General features: G+C 52.3%; 2 protein-coding genes and 1 non-coding gene across 4 annotated transcripts in view; 2 read left to right on the top strand and 1 right to left on the bottom strand.

The window, feature by feature from the left end:
- Positions 1-7,248, bottom strand: part of LOC118892227 (nuclear receptor 2C2 associated protein) — a 17,241-nt gene extending 9,993 nt beyond the window's left edge. The window contains exons 1-2 of one of the 2 annotated variants that reach the window (XM_036846577.1): positions 7,112-7,248; positions 2,226-2,436 (exon numbers count right to left, since the gene is read on the bottom strand). The gene's annotated coding sequence lies outside the window, so the exon portion shown is untranslated. Of the gene's footprint in view, positions 1-977; positions 995-2,225; positions 2,437-7,111 lie in introns of those variants that run through there. The other variant, XM_036846578.1, reaches the window with a different exon arrangement.
- NCAN (neurocan) overlaps positions 1-22,843 on the top strand; it is a 24,864-nt gene extending 2,021 nt beyond the window's left edge. The window contains exons 2-15 of the mRNA XM_036846580.1: positions 2,254-2,333; positions 3,216-3,623; positions 6,167-6,341; positions 6,452-6,579; positions 7,134-7,427; positions 8,330-8,926; positions 9,124-10,584; positions 14,443-14,559; positions 15,548-15,661; positions 16,999-17,157; positions 18,293-18,375; positions 19,101-19,245; positions 19,998-20,180; positions 20,433-22,843. Coding sequence (XP_036702475.1) covers positions 2,261-2,333; positions 3,216-3,623; positions 6,167-6,341; positions 6,452-6,579; positions 7,134-7,427; positions 8,330-8,926; positions 9,124-10,584; positions 14,443-14,559; positions 15,548-15,661; positions 16,999-17,157; positions 18,293-18,375; positions 19,101-19,245; positions 19,998-20,180; positions 20,433-20,578 — 4,083 coding nt within the window. The 5' untranslated portion in view covers positions 2,254-2,260 and the 3' untranslated portion in view covers positions 20,579-22,843. The remainder of the gene's footprint in view (positions 1-2,253; positions 2,334-3,215; positions 3,624-6,166; positions 6,342-6,451; positions 6,580-7,133; positions 7,428-8,329; positions 8,927-9,123; positions 10,585-14,442; positions 14,560-15,547; positions 15,662-16,998; positions 17,158-18,292; positions 18,376-19,100; positions 19,246-19,997; positions 20,181-20,432) is intronic.
- Positions 3,710-3,782, top strand: TRNAK-UUU. Its single transcript has one exon. It is a non-coding gene; the product is annotated as a tRNA-Lys (tRNA).

The raw sequence follows: 22,843 nt of genomic DNA, 5'->3' as shown, positions 1-22,843 counted from the left end.
TGCCTGGACGCACACACAGGCACAAACACACAAAAATGCCTGCTAGCAAACTCACCCTCACTCAGTGCCTTCTGAGACAGGAGGTGGATGTGAGGGAGGGGGAGACACACACACACACACACATGCGTGTGTGCGCGTGCACACAAACACACTCACACTCTGTCTCTCTCTCTCTCTCTCCCCTCCTGGGCCACCCCTCCCACAAAGCCCCACAGGCCCCTACTTGCATATGTATGAGGCTCATGCATTATTAATGAGGGGACAAGCCCCAGACAGCTGTGTAAATGCTCACCTCTCATGGCCCTGGGGAAGAGGTACTTTAAGAGAAGGGGTGTGGGTGTGTGAGGTGCAACTGGAGGGGATGGCGTGTGTGTGGGAGGGCGTGGGGGGGAGTGCAACTGAACCTCTGTATGTCACCTTGTTGGACCACCATTGCATATTTGAGTGTGTACACAAGGCTTTGTGTATAAGAAGCTGTTGTTTAAGTGAACATTTCTTGGACTTCACAAGTCTTAGCTCATTCCATTCTCACAATAACACTCTGAAGTATGTGCTGGTTGATCCCCATTTTACAGGTGGGAAAACTGAGGCACGGAGTGATGAAGCAGCTGTCTAGGATCATGCAGCATGTAGGGAGTAGAGGCAGGGTTTGAAGTCAAGTCATGTGGATATAGTCTGAGCTCTTAACAATACAGAGTATGTGTGTGTGTGCACGTGCGTGAGAATTCTCTGAACTTGCCCCCTCCTAAAACTCTCTTGGGGTAGGCACAGCCCAGAGTCCTGCCCCACCCTCTAATACCCATCCAGGCCTTGGACAGCCATCAGGGGACCCCGCCCCGCTCAGGGTTCCAAGGGGGAGAAATGAGGACAGCCTGGAATGGAGGCAGAGGTTGCTGAGGTTTACAGGTCGGTAGTTAGGGGCATCGTCCCAGAAGCTGGCCTCTGCCCTGCTGTGCAGTCCCAGGCAAACCGCTCACCCTCTCTGGACCCCGAGATGCTGCCCTAAGAAGGCAAGAAGGAGACCAAGCGGGTAGTGCCACTGCGTGGCCGCCCCAGAGTTCAGCACCACGGACAGGTCCCCGGCCTGCCTCCCTATGGGGGCCTCTGGGAGCTGGGAACTGGTGGGGCCAGCTGTCCCCCACAGGACCCTATTCTGGACTCCATCCACACTGGCTATTCTTTTATCAGGAGGAGGGTGCAAGGGCTGGGTTTGTAGGTGATGTTCTAACTTCCCATCTGCCCCCACCTTCTGAGCCCCACCCCGGGTAAGGGGAAGGGGGTTCCAGAGGGGTGGGACGCACCACCACCCCAGAGTTTCTAGTCTCTGGAAGACTGTGAGGTTTGGGAGGGCACTGCTGTATCCCAGTGTTTGGAATGGGCCTTGCTTACAGGTAGTGCTCAATATTTGTCCACTTTATGCTCATGTGCCACAACCCCTATAGGAGTCTAGACCCACAACTGGAGTTTCTCTGTGGATCTAGAAGGCACCTTCGCCAGTCAGTATGAATTCAGGGGGAGGATGGGGTGGGCGAGGGCGAGGTCCCTTCCTCCAGCTGGGACTTGGCAGCTCTTCAAAAATCCCAGAAACCAGGAATAGAATCTTGGCGACAACCAAATCCTGGAATTGAAGCTGAGAATCGTGTCAGTCAGCAAACCCAGATTACAGGCTGGATTGGAGTTCAGTCTGCTGCCAGAACTAGGGACCCCAGGCAGACTAGGACTGGCTGCTGCTCTCTAGGAGCCCCCAGTTTGATTTGGGAGGCTGACTTGAAAAATGGGACTTTGATCTTGGCTATGTTAAAGTCAATAATAATAATAGGAGCTGAAATTTACTCCTTCATGCCAGGCAGTTCTAAGCATTTTATATGTATTGACTATATTGACTCATCTATCCCTTCCAACTACCTGATGTTATCCCCTGAGGCACAGAGATAAAGAAACTGAGGCACAGAGAAGCTAAGCTACTTGCTCAAGGTCACCCAGCAAGGAACAGGCAAAAGACAACCCCAGGTTTGATTCCCTCCAGCACCCATGCTCTGACCATAGGACTTCACTGCTCGGATTCTGAAGTCAGTTAGTCCTGGGTTCGGATTCTGGCTCAGCCCTGGCTTGCTGACTGTGTGACCTTGAGTGACACACTGGCCTCTCTGAGCCCCAGTTTCCAGATCTGTAGAATGGGAGGAATTGGTCCTTTCATGCCGACTGTCTAGGAGGGTTGTACTCACCCCTTCCTTCCTCTCCATCTTGTTTCAGGTCCAGGATGGGGGCCATGTCTGTCTGGGTCTCAGGCCTCCTGATTCTCCAGATGCTGCTCTTTGTGGCTGGGGAACAGGGTGAGTTGGCTTGTTGGGTGGGAGAGGTTGGGGTCTGGAGAATTGACAAGATGGGGCAGCGTTTTAACTTGAGAGCCTTCTCCTGCTGGTTCTCTGGCTTGGTCTGGAGAATAAAATGAGAATAGATGAAAAAAGTCTTTGAACAGTCAAAAGCGAACAAGACACCTGAGAGGTTATTTTTAGTCATTGCCAGCGGAGGCTAGAGGTTCCCGCCTCTCACTGTTTTGCTGAGATGAGCTGAAGAGAGAGAGAAAAAAAAGAGGGAGAGAGAATAGTATGAAGATTGATTAGTGATGCCTGCCATGGGTGGGACAATAGAAATAAAGGTCTGTGTGCCTCTCCCTGGCATCTCCCCAGTAGCGGTCAAAAGCCCAGACTTTAGAAACGCCTCCTGATTTGCTCTGTGGCCTTACGCAATTATAATGATGTCTCTGAGCCTCAATTTCCTCAACTCCCCCAAAAGAGGATGAGACATGGCTACCTCTGCAGATGGTTATGAAAATCAAATGAGCTGATTGCTATTTATAAAGTGCCTGTTATATAGAAGGTACTCCACAAACACTGTTTCTCTTCCAATGGCTGCCTCTTGCTTAACTTTTGGGGAAACCATGGCTCAGAGCAGAATAGTGACTTTCCCATGGACACATAGTGAGTCAGTGACACTGAGAGTTAAATCCCTGGCCTCCAGGGTCTGGACTTTGAGTGGAGGCAGAACTATGAAGGGATTCGACCCCATTACCCCTCTTCTGCTCACAGATTGGGTTACAGATCACAGATCTGTGTACGGCATTGTGATGTTGTGTAGGCAACCTAACCTCTCTGGCCTCAGTCAGAGGGTCCTTGCCTCTCAGTCAGGCCCTCTCTCCACCTTCTCCACCCCAGGCACACAGGACGCCACTGCTGCTGCCATTGCCGAGAAGGGGCTCCACATGCAGAAGGTGGGGTCTGGGTCGGTGCGGGCTGCGCTGGCAGAGCTGGTGGCCCTGCCCTGTCTCTTCACCCTGTGGCCACGGCCAGGTGCAGCCCGGGAAGCCCCTCGGATCAAGTGGACCAAGGTGCGGACTGCATCAGGCCAACGGCAGGACTTGCCCATCCTAGTGGCCAAGGACAACGTGGTTCGAGTGGCCAAGGGCTGGCAGGGACGTGTGTCACTACCTGCCTACCCCCGGCACCGGGTCAACGCCACATTGCTACTGGGGCCACTGAGGGCCAGTGACTCCGGGCTCTACCGCTGCCAAGTGGTGAGGGGCATCGAGGATGAGCAGGACCTGGTGCCCCTGGAAGTGACGGGTCAGTTGGGGGAAGGGGAGGGGCCAAGGCTGGGATGGGGAAGCCCATCCACTGAATGTCACCTTAGAAATTACTCCCTGGGGAATTCCCTGGTGGTCCAGTGGTTAGGACTCTGCACTTTTACTGCCGAGGGCCCAGGTTCGATCCCTGGTCAAGGAGCTAAGATCCCACAAGCAAAAAAAAAAAGAAAAGAAAAGAAAAGAAAAAGAAATCACTCCCTGAACAGTGATTTGCTTTCAGTTCTTCTGATAAAGTCAGGAAGAAAGTCTCCATGGGTACGCCTCTCTCTTTAACATCTCTCTCTTTCTCTTTTAGCTAAGAGAGAGCAGCCTCTGGCTCAGTCTCTTATGGACCACAGCATTTCATAGGATTTCATAACCTTGTTTTAAGTCCATTTCATGGTTACCTACTTTCACATAAGGCAAAGGATATTGGCTTTCTATTTAAAATAGGAATACAAATTTCCTTTTAAAATAAATACATGTTTTTAAAAAGTGAAGTTATTTTTAAAAAGTGGATTAAAAATATAGATTAAGTAAATAACAGTCATCAATGTAACCAGTTCCTATATTAAATTGTTTCTGTTGAAATAGTCAGTGTAGTTTCTGTTTTCCTAACCAATCAAGATGAACAAGGCAAAAAAAATTTTTTTTTTAATTATTAAAGCAAAGTCGTAGGACAGGGCATGGCACACAGAAGATGATCAATTGATATTTGACGAATGAATCAATGAATAGATTTGTGGGGTCTTTTGGCTGCGTTTTGGGTCTTCATTGCTGCACGTGGGCTCTCTCTAGTTGCAGCGAGCGGGGGCTACTCTTAGTTGCGGTGTGCGGGCTTCTCATTGCGGTGGCCTCTCTTGTTGCAGAGCATGGGCTCCAGTAGTTGTGCCCGTGGGCTCAGTAGTTGTGGCTCGCAGGCTCCAGAGAGCAGGCTCAGTAGTTGTGGCGCACGGACTTAGTTGCTCCAAGGCATGTGGGATCATCCTGGACCAGGGCTTGAACCCGTGTCCCCTGCATTGGCAGGCGGATTCTTAACAACTGTGCCACCAGGGAAGCCCAATGAATGGATTGTTGTGTGGAGAATGTCCTGTGGACTCCTACTGGGAAGTCAATTTCCCTTAACCTGTGTTGGCCATGAGCAAAGTCCCTGCACCCTGTGTTCTGGAGCACAGTCTTTCCCCAGCCAACAGTGTCTCACTGCATATTTTATGGGGTCAACCAATCATCCCCTTTCCAAGGCCTTGTTCTCAAAACTGATAAACCTCAAAGAAAACTGATAAGTGGTGAAAGAAGAGAATTCCACCTCTGGGTTTGGTTAGTTCGTTCATTCAGCCAAACATTTATTGAGCAGCTACCACATGCCAGCCTGGTGCTGGAGACATAGCCATGACTGAGACACAGCTGCTGCCTTCTGGGAGCTCTCAGTTTGATAAAATGGAACAAAATGTTTAATACCTTTGTTTTGCTCAGCCATTTCTCTATCCCTAAATCAGAATTTGAGTCACAGTGAGCTTATTGATGCTTCATGTCCTGGTTTACATGTCACCTCCTCCAGGAAGCCTTCGGTGATTCCATTTCTAAGCTGGGCAAGAACCACATTTGGGGGCTTCCCTGGTGGCGCAGTGGTTAAGAATCTGCCTGCCAATGCAGGGGACACGGGTTTGAGCCCTGGTCTGGGAAGATCCCACATGCCGTGGAGCAACTAAGCCTGTGTGCTACAACTACTGAGCCTGTGCTCTAGAGCCCATGTGCCACAACTACTGAAGCCTGCGCACCTAGAGCCCATGCTTCACAACAACAGAAGCCACTGCAATGAGAAGTACGCGCACCGCAACGAAGAGTAGCCCCCGCTCGCCACGACTAGAGAAAGCCCGCACGCAGCAACGAAGACCCAGTGCAGCCAAAAATAAATAAATAAATAAATAAATAAATAAATAAATAAATAAATAAATTTATTTTTAAAAAACCCACCACATTTGATCACCCATTGCTGCCTTTGCTTCCCCTATGTATGCATGTACTTAATTCCTAAAAGGCAGAATCTCTCTCTCACTCTTCTCCATGCCTCCTGTCACCTCCAGAGCCTAACCCTAGGCAAGAAGAGTGCTATCTTTGGAGTCGGATCTTTCTGGATATAACTTCTGGCTCTCCCTTATACAGGTTATGTGGCCCTAGACCTGTCCCTCAACCTTTCTGAGCCTTAGTTTGCTCCTCTGGAAATGGGGATAATCATAGGGTTGTTATAAGATTTCAATGAGATGGTGCTTATAAATGCTTTTTACATAGCAAATATTTAACAAATACTATGGCCCTTTATGGCCATTGCTATCAGTTTCCTCATCTGTAAAATGGGGGCATATCAGTCTCACTCCCCATCATCACCCTAGCACTATGCCTGTTGCTGAGTGAACAGACATGGTACAGGGCAGTGTAGGGCAGCAGGTCTGTTATTATCAGACTGGGTGGTGGGGGGGCATTCTGCAAGAGCAAGGTCTGTTCTTGAAGATTACAGCATAAATCATCCTGGATGTTTCCCCATAGGTGTTGTGTTCCACTACCGAGCAGCCCAGGATCGCTACTCGCTGACCTTCGCTGAGGCCCAGGAGGCCTGCCGTCTCAACTCGGCCACCATTGCAGCCCCGCGGCACCTGCAGGCTGCCTTCGAGGATGGCTTTGACAACTGTGACGCCGGGTGGCTCTCTGACCGCACTGTTCGGTGAGGGGGTACACAGGGTAGGGAGATGGAGAGCTAGCCCCTGGAGGAAGATGGTCCTTGGGGGCCCCAGGAGCACACATCTGAGAGGGACCCCCACCTTGTCTTGTCAGGTATCCTATCACCCAGTCCCGTCCTGGTTGCTATGGTGACCGTAGCAGCCTTCCAGGGGTGAGGAACTATGGGAGGCGAGACCCACGGGAACTCTACGATGTGTATTGCTTTGCCCGTGAGCTGGGGGGTAAGTCTGGGGCTGGCAGAACACCCCCTTCCCTGAGCCCCATTACCCTCCCTAACCCCCATCCTTCCCTAAGTCCTTCCTAGCTCTCCTAAGTTTCATCCCTCTCTAAACCTGCAGTCAAGATCTGAGCCCACTGGTTCCCTGAGCCTTCCTCCACTCCTTGAGCCCCTCTCCTTCTCTGTGCCCCTTCCCTCTCTCTGAGCCTCTTCCCTCTCTGTGGCTTTGTCCCCTTCTCTGAGTCTCTCCCCCTTCCTGCCCCCCCTCCCTCTTCCTACTTCCCTCCTCACTGAGCCCCCCTCACCAAGGCCCTCCCTCTTTCTGAAGCTCAACTCGTTAAGGGGCCTGAGTTACCTCACTTGAAAAAGAAAGTGAAGCCCCCTCTTAGCACTGCATGAGAGGTAACGACAGTGATGTTCTGGCGATGGGGGCACGCAGCTGCGGCTGCCGCAACCCAAATCCAGCCAGATCAGGGCTATTTGGGGTGGGACCCCCTTCCCGGGCTCCGTGGGAGGGTTCTTGGGGCCCCTCTGACCTTCTCCCGCGCCTTCCCGCAGGCGAGGTCTTCTACGTAGGCCTGGCCCGCCGCCTGACACTGGCCGGCGCGCGTGCCCAGTGCCGCCGCCAGGGCGCCGTGCTGGCCTCGGTAGGACAGCTGCACCTGGCCTGGCATGAGGGCCTGGACCAGTGCGACCCGGGCTGGCTGGCCGACGGCAGCGTCCGCTACCCGATCCAGACGCCGCGCCGGCGCTGCGGGGGCCCAGTCCCGGGCGTGCGCACCGTCTATAGCTTCGCCAACCGCACCCGCTTCCCGGCGCCGGGAGAGCGCTACGACGCCTACTGCTTCCGAGGTGCGCGTGAGGCCACGCCCCTTGAGTGTGCGTCCCCTGGTGGCCACGCCCCAAGGGCATGCACCTTGATAACGGCCGCGCCCCGGGAGCTTGGCTTTCTAGTGGAGGTGGAGGCCAGGCAGGGGAGAGATACGAGAAAACTTCCTCTGCGGTGAGCCACGCCCCCAGGAAAAGGTCATACCCCTGAGACAAGCTTTCCGTAGGAGCCCCGCCTTAGAGGAGGACGAGACCCAGAGAAGACCAAGCTCTGGGGGGCAGTCCTGTTTAGCGGGTGCGCTATGTCTCCTGAGATCTCTGAGAGACACGCCCCTGGATGGCGCAGTTCTTACCTGGAGCCTTGCCCATGAGCACCCGCTGGGGAGGAAGTGATACCTCAACTAGCCATGACCCCTGAGCAAGGCCACACCCCCAGGGATGGGACCAGGGATGACTCTCACCCTTGGGGTGGGGCCACACCCTCAGAAGCTGCAAACCTCAAGTCCAAGGAGCTGAGTCTTATGTGTAAGCGGGGGGAAATAAATCTCTTCGTAGGAAGACCATGCCCATTAGGCGCTTTCTCTTCCGTGGGAGGAGCCACGGCCCAGGTCTGACCTGCCTCCCTGAGAGCTGGCCACTGCCTGAGCTTCACCCACCAGCCAAGCTATCTCTTGACCCTTTACTGTGACCAGTTGACTCTGACCTTTACAGTGGACCCCAGCCTGAACAGTGAGGATGATAACTTTCCGCCTCCGTCTCTCAGTCAGGGGGGATCCCAGAAACAACCCAGAGAGACAGAGGGGCGCAGAGAGACAGAGATACATAGAAGATCTCTGCTGTAGCATGCTGGAATGTGGGTAGACTTCAGGCAGAACTTCCCAGCCAGCCCCTGGGCCTAACACAACCTCTTCTGCTTTCTCCCACAGCTCATCACCCTACATCACTACATGGAAACCCAGAGACGCCGTCGTCTGGGGATGAGGGGGAGATTCTGTCAGCAGAAGGGCCCCCCGCCCAAGAACTGGAGCCCAGCCTGGAGGAGGAGGAGGTAGTCACCCCAGACTTCCAGGAGCCTCTGGTGTCCAGTGGGGAAGAAGAACCTCTGATCTTGGCAGAGAAGCAGGAGTCTCGAGAGACCCCCAGTCCTGCCACTGGGGGCCTCACACTAGCCTCAAGGCCTGCTCTGGAGGCTGAGGAGGTGTGGCTGAGCACGGTGTCCCCCGCCCCCAGCAACGTGGAGGCAGGCACTGCGGTGGGCATGCACACAGAGGCAACCGCAGCCAGCATCATGCCCAGGAGGAGGGGGCGCTTTAAAGGGTTGAACGGGCGCCACTTCCAGCAACAGGAACCCCAGCGAGGGCTGAAGGGGGTGCTCCAGGCCAGCGTCCAGCCCCCCACCCCAGAGGTTGCTGGGAATTACGTGGAGCCTCCGCTGGCCACAGGAGCCACTGACGCCTTGGGGAGTGGCCGGAGCCAAAGCCCCTGGGCTGTGCTGACCAATGAGGTGGATGTGCCTGGAGCTGGTGAGTGGGGTCCAAGGGGGAGATGGGACCTGCCTGGGGATGTCAGGGGGACAGGGGAGGAGGCTCCGAATCACAGTTGGGTGCCCTGGCCTCACCAAGCCTCAGAAGACCCCTCTTCCTCCGGCCTGGAGCCAAGGAGACAATCAACAGAAGGAGCTGCTGAGAGATAATTATAATTACTGTTGATATTGTTTCAGGTTCCCCTGGTGGCACGAGCCCCCCAGAGCCCTGGCTGTGGCCCCCAACCATGGTCCCACCCATCACCCTTGGCCTGGAACTAGAGGAAGCCAAGGGCCCCAGTGTGAGGCCAGCCACCCCCGACCTGCCCTGGTCCTCCTCGGAGGCCACTGCCTTGGCTCCCAACCCCTTGAAGGGCCCCAGCACAGCCCGCTGGGAGGCTTCTCCCACAGTCATTTCTCCAGACCTCCCTGTCATGGCCATGCTTCGTGCCCCCAAACTGTGGCTCCTGTCACACCCTACGCCCCTCCCCACCGATGCCAGTGAGGTAAAGGGGTATAGTGAAGCCATGGCCGCTGCCCCACCCTCCCCTGCCTCAGAGATCGAGGCCAGCCCCCAGGATCCCATCCATCCAGAAGTGTATTCCCTGCCCTCCTCCTTGGGCCTGACGGGACAAGGTGGAGAGGCCACATCCCCGACGCTCAGCAGCCATGGCGAAGGAAGTCCTACAGCTCCTTTGCAGGCAGCCACAGACACACAAGCTGGAGCTGGTCCTAACTCCTTCAGAGCAGACTTCGGAAACACTGGGGGGACCAGCCCTACTGGGCTCAGCAAAGCTGAGCACCCCAGATCCAACCCACAGGCTTCTGTGGATGGGAATGTGGTGGCAGCCGTCACTCCCACTGAGACTGCCACTGAGCCCATGGGAGCCAGAGGCATCTTGGGGTCTGAGTCTGGGGTCTTCAACACAGCAGAGACCCCCACTTCCAGCTTGCAGGCCAACATGGACGCGGCACAGGGCATGTGGCCGTCACTGCACAGTGAAGGGCTAGACCCCCATTCCCCATCTGTGCTCTTGAGGGTCCCTGGGGTCTCCTTGATGCCCAAGGTCACCCCACATTTGGAGCCTTCGGCTGCTACAGATGGAGGAGCCACAGTGGGTCCCAGGGATTCCATGGCCACACTAGACACCAGCGATGCTGGTGGGAATTGGGAACCTGGATCCCACGTGGTTGAGGGAGATGAAAGCCCCACCTTGAGCCCTCAAGTGGCTGTGGATACAAGTGTGGTGATGTCCCTCATGTCCCTGGACCTGGGGGACAAGGTTGGGGTCCTGGCCATGTCCACAATGGCCTCCTCAAGCTCCCAACCCCATCCAGAGCCGGAGGGCCAGATGGTGACCCAGGGCACCCTGAGAGGCTTGGAGCCTCCACATGAGGGCAGCCCCTCAGGGGAGCCCGCTCTTCCTCCTTGGACACCGACAGCAGCCAGCGAGGACAAGCCCGTTTCAGTTTCCTCGGGGGAGCCTATAGTGCCGTGGGACTCCCCCAGCACCCTGCTGCCTGCCTCCCTGGGCCCAGAGGAGTTTGAGCTGGAGGTCCTGGCGGGGAGCCCAGGTGTGGAGAGCTTCTGGGAGGAGGCAGCAAGTGGAGAGGAGCCAGCCCTGCCAGGAACCCCTGCAAATGGGAGTGCAGAGGAGGGTGAGTTGGAAGCTCGTGGTCTCATCCAGGTCACTGTGTTTGCGCTCAGGAACCAGGGGCTGGGGTGGGCCAGAGCTGGGAGGAAGGATTGTTCTTGGGTGCCTGGGTAGGTTTCTAGCAGGGGATGATGTTGAAGGCGGGAGCTCATTAGGCAGAGTTGAATTACAGAAAGCGTATTCCTGGCAGAGGCACTAGCCTGGGCAAAGGCCAGGAGGTGAAGCTGCGTTTGATGTGTTTTATGCACAGCGAGCAATGAGGCAATGATGAGGTGTTGGGCGGAATTTGGTTTTGGAGGATGAGTACAGTCAGCAAATCATGTTCATGACCACTCTCAGCTGACAGTGTTGTGTGATGTTGGGGTCCTGCCTTCAGCGATGCCTCAGTCTGGGGAAGACAGAGCTGGTTACAGGCAACCCCCCTGGGGTGGGGCCGGAGGGAGGAGACATGGCAGGGAGGCCTTCCTGGACAAGTGTTGAATTGCAGCTGGAATTCAGTGGTGCAAAACGTGGGGGGGCCTCAAGCCACAGGTAAAGTGGGTGCTGGGAAGGGGTGAGAGTGGTGGGATGCATCACCCCCATTTTGTAGACAGCAAACTGAGGCTCAGGGAGGTGTGTCACTACCAGCTAGTCAGTGATCAAACCTCAATTGGCACCCAAATCCACATGTGCCTTGGTTGCTCTATGCCCAGCGGAGTCCAGAGAAAGCCCTCACCCTGTTCTCCTGGGGCCAGGTCTGCCCATAACTCAGCCTGCAAATTCCAGCCCTTTATTTTTTAGGTCCTGCCATATTGAGCTATTCTTTCTGTCAAGTGAGCATAAAAAAAAAAAAAAAAAGCAGCAGCAGCTAATTAAAAGACACACTTTTTCTGAGTTGCAAAACACTCTTATTAACACGATTGGTTTTACACTTGCTCCTTTTTTTTGAAGACAAAGTGTCGTGGTGATGGAAACAGCGGATGCAGGGTTTCATCACCCACCCTGTCATCTCTGGGTTGTGTCTGGGGCTGCATCTTCTTTTCTTAGATGCCCAGGAGGCAGGTGGACCCTGGGCAGGGGCACTTGCATCAATAAAGGCTTATGCTTATTGGTGACTGCCTTTGTGCTTGGGTTGGTCTGAGCACTTTACTGGAATCATCTTGGTTAATCTTTTTAATGTCCTTGAGGAACAAGTTCTAGTACGATCCTAACTTTACAGATGGGGATACTGAGGCACAGGGAAGTCAAGTGACTTGTGCAGTCATGCAGCTGGGGAGTGTCAAGGATAACGTTTGAATCCAGGCTGACAACAGTCTCTGTCTCAATCACTGGGCTCTAAGATGCTTATTTCATTGACATAAAACAAAACAAAACGCCCTGAGGTCTTGGGGAGGGGGTAAGCTTGCCCAAGGCCAAAGGAACTAGAGAAGGAGTGGTCAGGTGGGAGGGAAACCACAAAGAAGGGTGCTAAGGAAAGTGTGTTGAGAGGAGCCCCCAGGGCCACGGCTGGATCTGTCTTGGACTTTGTTGGTTTTTTCGGCTCCAGACTCAAGCCATGGGCAGCCGGGGTGGAGGGAGGCAGCCAGTTCTGGGGGAGACCTGGGCGCCTACTCACCTACTGCTTGCAGCAGAAATGCTAATGAAGCCAAAAATAAATGCAGCACCAGCAAGCGACTGAGTCACCGCCAGTCTGTGGGCAGGTGTCAGCAGCTCAGGGCACCTGGTGGGGCTTACACGTCCCGGCGCCTGGCAGCCCCACGCATGTGCCCGCACGTGCCAGGGTGGCACCAGGCACAGACATAGCCACAGGCCTCTCTGGCCATCCGTGGTGGTACACGCCACTGCCCCAGGGACAGGCTTCAGTCACTGCGGGCAGGCCAGCAGCTACCTTTATGCAGTTAGCAAGCAACTACTGAGTGCTTGCTGTATTCCAGGCACCATGTTGAGACCGAGTCCCTTGTCCTCTGGAAGCTGACATTCTAGAGCAATGCTCTAGAACTTTCCCAATGATGGAAATGTTCTCGAGCTACGCAGTCTAATACAATAGCAACAAGCTATTGGTGGCTACTGAGCACTTGAAATGTGGCTACTGTGACTGAGGAACTGCGTTTTAACTTTTATTCCATTTTAATTAATTTAAACTTAAATAGCTGTGCGTGGCTGCCATGTGGAACATCACTGCTCTGGGGGGAGGCATTGATAAGAAACGATGGTCCTAATAAATTATATTGGAGGTTAGAAAGTAATAAAGACAAAAGAGAAAAGTAAAGCAAAGGATGAGGGATGCCAGTGGGTGGGTTTTGGTTTTGGAAGGGGGGTTAGGATGAATTTGGGCAAGCCTAAAGGAGGTGAGAGAGGAGCCATGCAGAGATCTGGGGGAAAAGCAGTTCAGGCAGACGGAATAGCCTGTACAAAGGCCCTGAGGCAGGACCGTGCTTGGTGTGTAGGAGGAACAGCAGGGTCAGCGTGGCTGGAGTGGAGTAAGTGAAGGAGGGAGAGGAGGATCCGGCAGGGAGATATTGGGGAACATTGCACGGGGCCCTGTGGGCTGAGGTAAGGATTTTGGCTTTTCCTATGAGGGCAATGGGGAGCCATGGAGGAGTCTAGGCAGAGGAGGGACATGACCTGACTCAGGTTTACATGGGCTCCCTCTGGCAGCTGTGGGGAGAACAACCTGTTAAGGGTGAAGGCGGAGTCCAGAAGATCAGGGAGGAGGTGACGGCTTGTCATTGTCTCAGTTTCTTGTGGGCCTCCAGACCAGGACAAAACAGAAACAAATTCTAGGTTATAGGGCCTGGAGAGAGGGCCTTAAACTGGGCTTCCAGAGCCCCGTTGGCCAGTCTTGGCTCTTGTACTGTCCTGCTGAGTGGCTTTGAGCTAGGCCCTGCCCTTCTCTGGGTCTCGGTTCTAGTATCTTGCAGTGGAAGGGTTGACACTGTCCTGACAAGGGATAGGGGTCATCTGGGGTACATGGGGGTTCTTGCTCTGCCCCTCCAAGACTCCAGGGTGGTCCAGAAACCACCCACCAAGGCCTCTGAGCCCCTGAGATGGGGAGGGGTGACCCTCCTGCCTCCAGGGAAACCACGCTGAGGAATGAGAGAGGTGGACAGGGCCTCACATTCAACTCCCCCTGGATGCCCTGTCCGTGTTAAGCAATGTTGAGACCCCTCAAGAGGCCCCAGGCTGATATACAGAGAGCCAGTCATGGCATTATGGTCAGGATTGGGAGAGCAGGATGAGCTATTTTTATTTTCATTTCGTAAATGAGGCAACTGAAATTCACAGAAGTAATTTGCCCAGGGTTCCCTAGTGAGTGGCAGAGGCAGGAATTGAACCAGCCTCTCTGACTGCACAGCCTATGGTTATTACTGCTATAATCCACCACTTCTCCACACTGTAACCACTGAGGTTGCATCAGAAGAGGTTGAGACACAAGGATGAAGGAAGCGATGGTTCCCACTGGTCCCAGTGCCATTCATACCCCATCTAGAACCTATGTCCACTTCTTTGCTCCAAAGTATGAGAAGCACAATGACCAGTTGGGTATTTCTAGAAAAATGGGGATAAGTCAAGGAGGGCACTTAAACCATGTTCTGTGAGAAGACTTCCTAAGAGAAGCTGCAGGAATCCCATTCTAGTTCAGTCCAAGGAAGGACTTTGCCATAGCCAGGGCATCCCACAGGTGCTTTGGGCAGTTCCTGAAAAGAGTAAGCTCATCACAGGGGCATGTGAGAGGAAGTTGGCAATCAGTTATTGGGAAATTATAGAGGGGACTCCACAGAGAGGGGTGAAATGAGAGGGCCTTTAGGGGTCTGAGGTCTGGATTCCCTGCGAGGCAGACTTGGTGGTCTGACTCCTTCCCGTACTCCTGTCCATCCTGCAGTCCCCTCGGATCCCTGTGAGAACAACCCTTGCCTGCATGGGGGCACCTGTAAAGCCAATGGCACCATGTACGGCTGTAGCTGTGACCAGGGCTTTGCTGGAGAGAACTGTGAGATCGGTGAGTACCCCAGACTCAGGATCTGAACACAGACTTGTTTGACTCAGAGCCCTGGGGTCTATCCCAGCAGCCATCCCCATGAGGATCAGGGATCACGAAATGCTGGCTTCAGATGCTCCCTTCCCCTCCCTCACTCCTTGGCTCCAGTAAATCAGCCTCAGCAACAACCATCTGAGGTTTCATCCTCAGGGCTGAGGCTCTGGTGTGCTGCCTCCCATTATTACAAGGCAAGGGTGGGGAAGGGGAAGACAAAGGGATGGTAAGGCTCAGACTCCCACCAGCAAAGGGCCCCAGGGGATCGCCTACCCTCTCCTGGGTGGGCAGGGGTATAGGCACCACCACTAGAACTGTTGGAAGCTAGCCCCAAAGCCCAACGCAAGAAATATGACAAATTATGAAATTATAACAATTATAAATGATACAATTTCTTGAGCTCTTCCATTGACTCTACTCACAACCACCGCTGTGGAGGTGCTATTATTATCACCACTTTGCAAGAAAAAAGAAACTGAGTCTCAGAGAGGGCAAGTGACTTGCCTGGCATCATACATGCCTCAGGCACTATCTACACAGGGACTGGGAGAAGAGGTGCTCAACTGATTGCTCCCTGTACCTACAAACAACTTCGTGATTCTGTGCAAATCCTTGTAAGTGCTCCACATTCTGAAGACCCTTCAGCTTCGACATTCTATGGGTCTGTTTGCCAGACCCACCTTCACTGTTCTGGAGTCAGGGGGAATGTCCTGCACACTCTGGCTTTCAGCCAGCCCAGTGGCATCTCCTCTCATTGATGCTAATTCACATCAGTTGTGTGAGGTTCCACCCCCTTGACCTCCAGAGTCATTGGGCCATCAGTGCAGACCACCGCTGTTGTACTCAGGTCTGGGATAGATGGTAGGGTCATGACCGCATCTTCTGCCTGGTTCTCCGTGGGGACTGGGAGCCACGGGGAGGCTGACCTCTGACTCAGCCCCACCTTCCCCTCCAGATATAGATGACTGCATCTCCAGCCCCTGTGAGAATGGAGGCACCTGCATCGACGAGGTCAACGCCTTCGTCTGCCTTTGCCTCCCCAGCTACGGGGGCAGCCTCTGTGAGAAAGGTGAGTCTCTGCCAAGACCCCAGAAACAGTACCAGGAGCAGGGTTGGGTGCTGGACCACAAGCTTCCCACATATGGAGCTCCAGGTCTCTGCCTCTGGTTCCATGGCCGTGAGTCAGACAGGCAGGAGGCGAATAATTTTCTTGAGATAAAATTCACATAACATAGAATTAACCTTTTTAGAGTGTACAGTTCAGTGGCATTCAGTACATTCACAATGTTGTGCAACCACCACCTCTAGCTAGTTCCAAGACATTTTCATCAGCCCCAAAGGAAATCCTGTCCCCATTAGCCATCACTCCCCATTCCTCCCCTCCAGCCCCTGGCAACCACTAATCTACTTTCTGTCTCTATGGATTTGCCTATTTTATATGTTTCATATAAATGTAGTCATACGCTCTGTGTCTTTTTGTATCTGGCTTCTTTCACTCAGCATGATGTTTTTCAGGGTTCATGCACATTGTAGCACGTGTCAGTGCTTCATTCCTTTTTATGGCTGAATCGTATTCCATTGGATGGGCCACATTTTGTTTATCCATTCATCACTTGATGGACCTTTGGGTTGTTTCCCCCTTGTGGCTAATGTGCATAGTGCTGCTATGAATGTTCATGTACACGTTTTTGTTTCAATACCTGTTTTCCATTCTTTTTGTTTTTTCCCCATTCTTTTTGGTGTACCCAGGAGTAGAATGGCTGGGTCATGTGGTAATTCCGTGTTTAACTTTTTGAGGAGTTGCCAGACTGTTTTCCACAGGGGCTACACCATTTTACATTCCCACCAGCAATGCACGAGGGTTCCAATTTCTCCATATCCTTGCCAGCGCTTATTATTTTCTTTTTTTAAAAAAATTATAGCCATCCTAGTGGGTATGAGGTGGTATCCCATTGTGATTCTGATTTGTGTTTCCTAATGATTCACGTTGTTGAGCATCTTTTCATGTGCTTGTTGGCCATTTGTATATCTTTTTGGGAGAAATGTCTATTTGAGTTTTTTCCCAGGAGGGAAATTTTAGGCTTTCCTGAGACCATTTCCTGAGGTCCCAGGATGTGGCCAGATCAGAGAATGAGACATTAGAGTTGGGATAAGAGGGGATGGGTGTAATGATCTTCCAGCTGAATCTCTTCCTGCAACAGAGAAAAGAAGTAAATATGGGAGGAGGGAGGTGAAAAGGTGGGGGGACAGAGTGGGGGCTGGGGGATGGGCCCAGGGAGAGGGTTGATTTAGCCCCACAGTTACCTTGGATTGGGCCCTCTCTCTGGTGGGCTGGTGTGCTTATGGCTGGCAAGGCAGGCCTCGGCTTGAGGCCAGCCCCCTTCATGCTCCCTTTCCACCTCCCAGACACAGAGGGCTGTGACCATGGCTGGCACAAGTTTCAGGGCCACTGCTACCGCTACTTCGCCCATCGGCGGGCATGGGAGGATGCCGAGAGGGACTGCCGCCGTCGAGCCGGCCACCTGACCAGCATCCACTCACCCGAAGAACACGGCTTCATTAACAGTAGGGACTCTGGGGTGGGCAGGGGTGGCCTTTACAGTCCCTTTGTCAGGGCATCCCCCCAGGGTCCTGAAGACGCTACCTTTCTGAAGCTATGTTCATTAATGCAAGCCCTGACCACTTATTAATTCAAGTGTCTATTTATTCACTTGTCAGTTCATTCATTCACTTCATTCATTCTCCGACTATTTACTGAGCACCTGCTATGTGTCAGGCACTGTTTCAGGCACAGAGACACACATTGCCCTGTCCTTAGGGAGTGACGTTCTTGAAGAGGATATAGTCAAACAAGTAAATATCTAATTAAATAAGTCTATCCTAAAATTTAGCTGGTTCTCAGGGCACTGATGACAGTTAAAACAGGGCCAGGGAACAGAGGGTGATGGAGAAGCATCTGTGGTGCGGGGGATGAAATGAGGGAGGAGCAGAGATTTAGAGAAAGACGGGTGTCCCATAAATTAAATCCGGCATTTATTGATTTACTCATTATTCCTTCTGCCCTTTTTCATCCATTTATTTACTCACATTTTCCCCATCCCATCCCCTGTTAATTCTTTAATTTGTTCATTCCCTGGTTCACTGGCTTTTTTCCTCTATGTAATCAAACGCACATGCATCCAGCTGCTTCCTCCCTCCTCAGTGACTGATTGGCTCATTTAGATTCACCTGCCTGCCCTGTCCAGCCTTGCTCGCTGGCTCTCTTAGCCCCTACTCTCTCATTTCTGCAAAGATCTGACTTGTCTTTATTGTTTCCTCTGGCCTTTTGTTTAAGCCACAAATTGTGACAAGGCCAGGAGCCTAATTCCGGCCCTTTCCATGCCTCAACCCCACTCCCCAAGTATGAGGGCAGCCAGAGCCTCAGCCTGCTAGGGAATGGGGGGACGTGGCCTGCAGCCCACAGCCCACAGGCTGGCAGAGGGGCTGGGGTCCTCCCTTCCAGCTCAAACCCAGAACTGGGGGAGGGGCTCTGGGTACGCCCCCTCCCTTCTCATCTTCATCCACTTCCCCTTCCAGCCCACCTTCAGGCTGGGCAGGGGGCTGAGTCTCCCCTCCCACACCCCCAACCTGGCCTCCAGCCAGCAACCTAGGCTGGGGGAGGTGCAAGTACCCAGCCCTCACGACACCCCACACCCCACAGGTTTTGGGCATGAAAACACATGGATCGGCCTAAACGACAGGATCGTGGAGAGGGATTTCCAGTGGACGGACAACACGGGGCTGGTGAGTGGTGGCAGCCTGGGGACCTGGGTACCTGCAGTCAGACTGTTGACTTGGGCCCTGCCTAGAATGGAGAGTTCTGGGTAAGCTGCAATGACCTGGCCCTCTGGCTTCACTTTAGTAAATTTTATATTATATATTTTTTACCACAATTAGAAAAGAAATCCACCTCCTCTCTTCTGCCATGAGAACTGGCCCCGGCCCACTCTCTGACTCACTCGAACTGGATCAAGCAGCCCCAGCCCTCCTGGCCTCTGTTCTGTTCCTCAGACAGGACAAGCTCAGTCCTGCCTCAGGGCCTTTGCATTAGCTAGTCCCTCTGCTTAGAACTCTGTTCCCTGCCTGCGCTGTTCTTATCCTTGAGTCTTCCTTCAGCTCTCCTGTTGCCTCCTCAGGGAAGCTCTCCTGGACTTCCAGTCTGAGGTCACCTTTTGTTCAACTATTTATCTAACAATGAGTGACCCATGTGGAAAACAGACTGTCAGGGAGTGAGACGAGGCAGGAGGACCAGGGAGGAGGGCACCACAGCCTTGCAGCTAGAGAAGGGTTGACTTGGACTGTAGTGGCAGCCACCCTCAGGGCAGGCAGAACAGTGCCCATTGTAGAGATGGAAACACTGAGTCCCTAAGAGTTTGAGTGGTCTGGCCAGGGGAATCCCACAGTGCCAGTGCCAGAGCCTGGGACAGGCTGCATGTCCCCTGAGCACCCCCTGCTCCCCATTCTTACAGCAATATGAGAACTGGAGGGAGAACCAGCCCGACAATTTCTTCGCGGGTGGGGAGGACTGTGTGGTGATGGTGGCACATGAGAGCGGGCACTGGAATGATGTTCCCTGCAACTACAACCTCCCCTATGTCTGTAAGAAGGGCACAGGTATGCTGCTACTCTCCCTCCCACCCCTTCTCCCCCAACCTTCCCTCCTGCCTGTCACTGGTTCGTTGTTTTATTTAAGTTTGTAAATGTAGGAGTCAGTCCAGCCCAGTTTTCACGCTTCAGCACTATGTGAGGGTACCCATTTTCCCCCCACCCTTGCCAACTCTGTGTTCTCAAACTTTTTGTTCTTTGTTCATCTAAGTCCTGAAAAACAGTATCTCATTGTTATCATTGTTTGCACATCTTCGAGGATGAGAATAACCAGCTCTTCATATGTTGATAAGCTGTTTATATGTATTTGATTTCCTGTGACCTACCAGTTCATTTCCTTTGCCTAATTTTCTATCGGTTCATTGGTCTTATTGATTTGTAAGAGCTCTTTACATATTAAGGAAACATATATATGTATATGTATATTCTCATGTCCACCTTTCTCTTATACTTTTCTTCATTCTTGCTTCTGTTTCCTTGCCAATTTTCATATCCTATTTTCCATTCATTTGCTCAGATTATTCTTGCCTCCCATCTCCTTCATTCCCATCATGCACAAGAATTAGGGGTTGGGATGTGTCCAGGAGGTTCCTGCCACTCAGCAGCTCCTGGTTTGGGTGGAGGAGACATCCACTTCTAGCCCTTTGAGGTCACAGCTGGGCAAAAGGTGGGACCTGTTGAGGGTTCATCTCAACAAGAGATGAAACCAGTTCAGCCGCAGTCCCACCCACTTCTTTAACTGGAGGTTCCTCTCTCCCCAGTGCTGTGTGGTCCCCCTCCAGCAGTGGAGAATGCCTTGCCCATTGGTGCCCGCAAGGCCAAGTATAATGTCCACGCCACTGTACGCTACCAGTGCGATGAAGGATTTGCCCAGCACCACGTGGCCATCATCCGATGCCGGAGCAATGGCAAATGGGATCGGCCCCAAATCGTCTGCACCAAACGTAAGTGGCTTCCCCCAGACACCCCAACAAAAGTTTCCAGCTACTTGTAGCCTCCAATTAAGCATCTCATGACTACATATATTGATCTGGTTGAATGACTGCCTGATAATACGGCCTTGCAGATAAGTGAGAACTTACTAGCTTCCCTGGTGTTCCCTCCATTTCCCACTCCCCCGAGGAAGCCTGTTCCATCAGGCCACCCACCTCTCATCAGCTTTTGCCACGTTCCTGTCGTCCCTCACTCCCCTGCAGCCAGACGATCCCATCGGATGCGGCGACACCATCACCACCACCAACACCACCACCAGCATCACCACCACAAATCGCACAAGGAGCGCAGAAAACACAAGAAGCACCCAGCAGAGGACTGGGAGAAGGACGAAGGGAATTTCTGCTGAAGAACCAGGCAAAAGAAAGCACAATCCCCTTCCCACACCTCCCCTGGAGGCTTCACCTGGGGAGGCAGAGCCCAGAGAGAAACAAGAGGGTCCGGAAGCCCCTGAGTCCCAAACCACATCTCCCCATACATAACCATTTGTAAAAAGCTCCTCTCTCCTTTTTCTTACATATACAAGGTCCTCTTGGCAGGTGTAGCCATGTGTCTGAAAAGTCAGTTCTAGTCAGGCTGAACTCTGGGAGCATCTCTCAGTGCAGGGAAGCACAATCGGCAAAGATCATCATTCTTTGCACTGGTTTAGTCTTTTGTTGGCAAGGCTGACTGCCAGTTGTGGAAATAAGGCTTTGATAAGGGTGCAAGAATGTGTGTTTGGATTCGCACTAAGGAATTGCTTTTACCACCAGAGATTCAGATTTAGTAAACTATCAGATGTCCTAAATGCAGGCTGAAGCCTATAGTGAAGGTCACTGGCTTTGGGAGTAGAAAATTACATGGACACACACTGCTTGAACTTGATGACTGCTCTTCCTTCACCTTGGACTTCAGCCTAAGTCAGTCCTTAGTCTTGGTGGATGAACTGAGTGTGGAATTCCTATGTACTGAATTTTAGGAATGTTTTTGGAACAACATCCCTCCGTGCCCTCAGAGTTAGGGGTCAGAATAGTCAGAGAAATTTGTGGGCAATGAAGGGAAGCTGTATTGCTTGCCCTCCCAGGTCTAGTCCAGTGCTGAGATTTGGTGGTTCTGCATGTGTGGTGAATTTTATACACACACACACACACACACACACGGATGAGAGGATGTTTAGGGCTCAACGAACCCAGATTTCTTCCCCCTCCATCTCTCAGGGGACAAAGAACTTCCTTCCTGGACCAAGGAGGTGCCAAGTTTTCTAGCTTGGTGCCCATATCCATCCCTCAAGCAGACATTGGTAGTGCCCCTGCCATGGGTCCCACCCCTACCCCCTACTCTATTCCTGTCTCCTCCATTCATCGCCTGGTGGACTAGAAATGCTTAAAACTTGAAGTAGTGACATCTACCTGCGGTCATGTAGAGAGATATGCAGTGTTAAAACTGAAACACACACACACACACACATTTTTCTCTTAGTTTTTTAATTTTCTAAGCTGTAAAGAACTCACCTTGCCTTCCTCCCCAGAATCTGAAACCTGTAAAAACTCTCCCCAAGCCAGAAGTCGGGATTCAGCTTCCTGATCTCTGGCAGGAAAGATCCACAGCTTTTCCTCCATGTCCTTTGTCCACTCTCAGCCTCTCTAGTCTGGGTAACATCTGTGGATTAGCGTTAAAAACCACAGTGGAGAATGGCCCTCTGCAGGAAAGAAAAATAAGCAAATATACGGTCCATCTAAGGGTTCAGTAGAGAAAGAAATGTGTTGGCTGAGCCTATATCCCTCCTGGGAAGTACTAATCATAGTTGACAACTATGGAGTAGGTACCATGCTAAGGACTTACACACACTGCCTCCTTGAATCTTCTCAACAGCCCAGTGACTTAGGAACCATTATTTTCCCATTTTACACAAGACAAAACTGAGGCTCAGATGAGAGAAAGACACTGGCTTGCAAGACAGGAATAACGATTCAGTCCTGCCTCTGGCTGACTCCAAACCCTGCTCTCTGTTTTGGGGGGAAGGAATTGAAACATAATCATGCTCTAACACACAGGAAGATTTAGGAAAAGATTGAGAAGTGCAAACTAGACCCGCATCCTTGACCATGGTCTTTAGTGTTCCCTGCTATATAGACATTATCCACTGTTCCATGTTATGGTCATTGTTGAGAAAACCCAGGGATATAGGTTTGCCTTCTAGGTTTGATAATTCCTCTTGGTTTAAGAAATATAAAAATAATAACACATCTTTGGTCATCCATGTCACAAAAGAATTTTCCTTTGTTTGGAGTGGGGGGCTCTGGGGATGCAACTTTTTTGGGGGTGTCTTGGTTTATGCTCCTTACCCTTGACCACCTCAGCCCCTTGCCCTGCCCCCACCCCAGCTCCATGGTGGGAGGGGGCTCTGATATTTTCTAAGGTGGGTGGTTTGTCTTTTGGTCTTTCCCTTTGAGATGTGCGTGAGTGTTTGCGTGTGCCGCATGTGTGGCATGCGTGTGAGTGTGTGTGCGTGTGAACAGCTTTGGATTCTGTTGGTTATGCTGTCAGCTGCAGTGTTCCGTGGGTCTGTGGTATCTGACACTATGGACATTAATGTACTCCTTGGACATTTTAATAAAATTTTTTAACAGTTCAA

This window comes from Balaenoptera musculus, chromosome 3, assembly GCF_009873245.2.
Source record: "Balaenoptera musculus isolate JJ_BM4_2016_0621 chromosome 3, mBalMus1.pri.v3, whole genome shotgun sequence".
NCBI lineage: Eukaryota > Metazoa > Chordata > Mammalia > Artiodactyla > Balaenopteridae > Balaenoptera > Balaenoptera musculus.
This window is presented reverse-complemented; position numbering and strand designations above follow the sequence as displayed.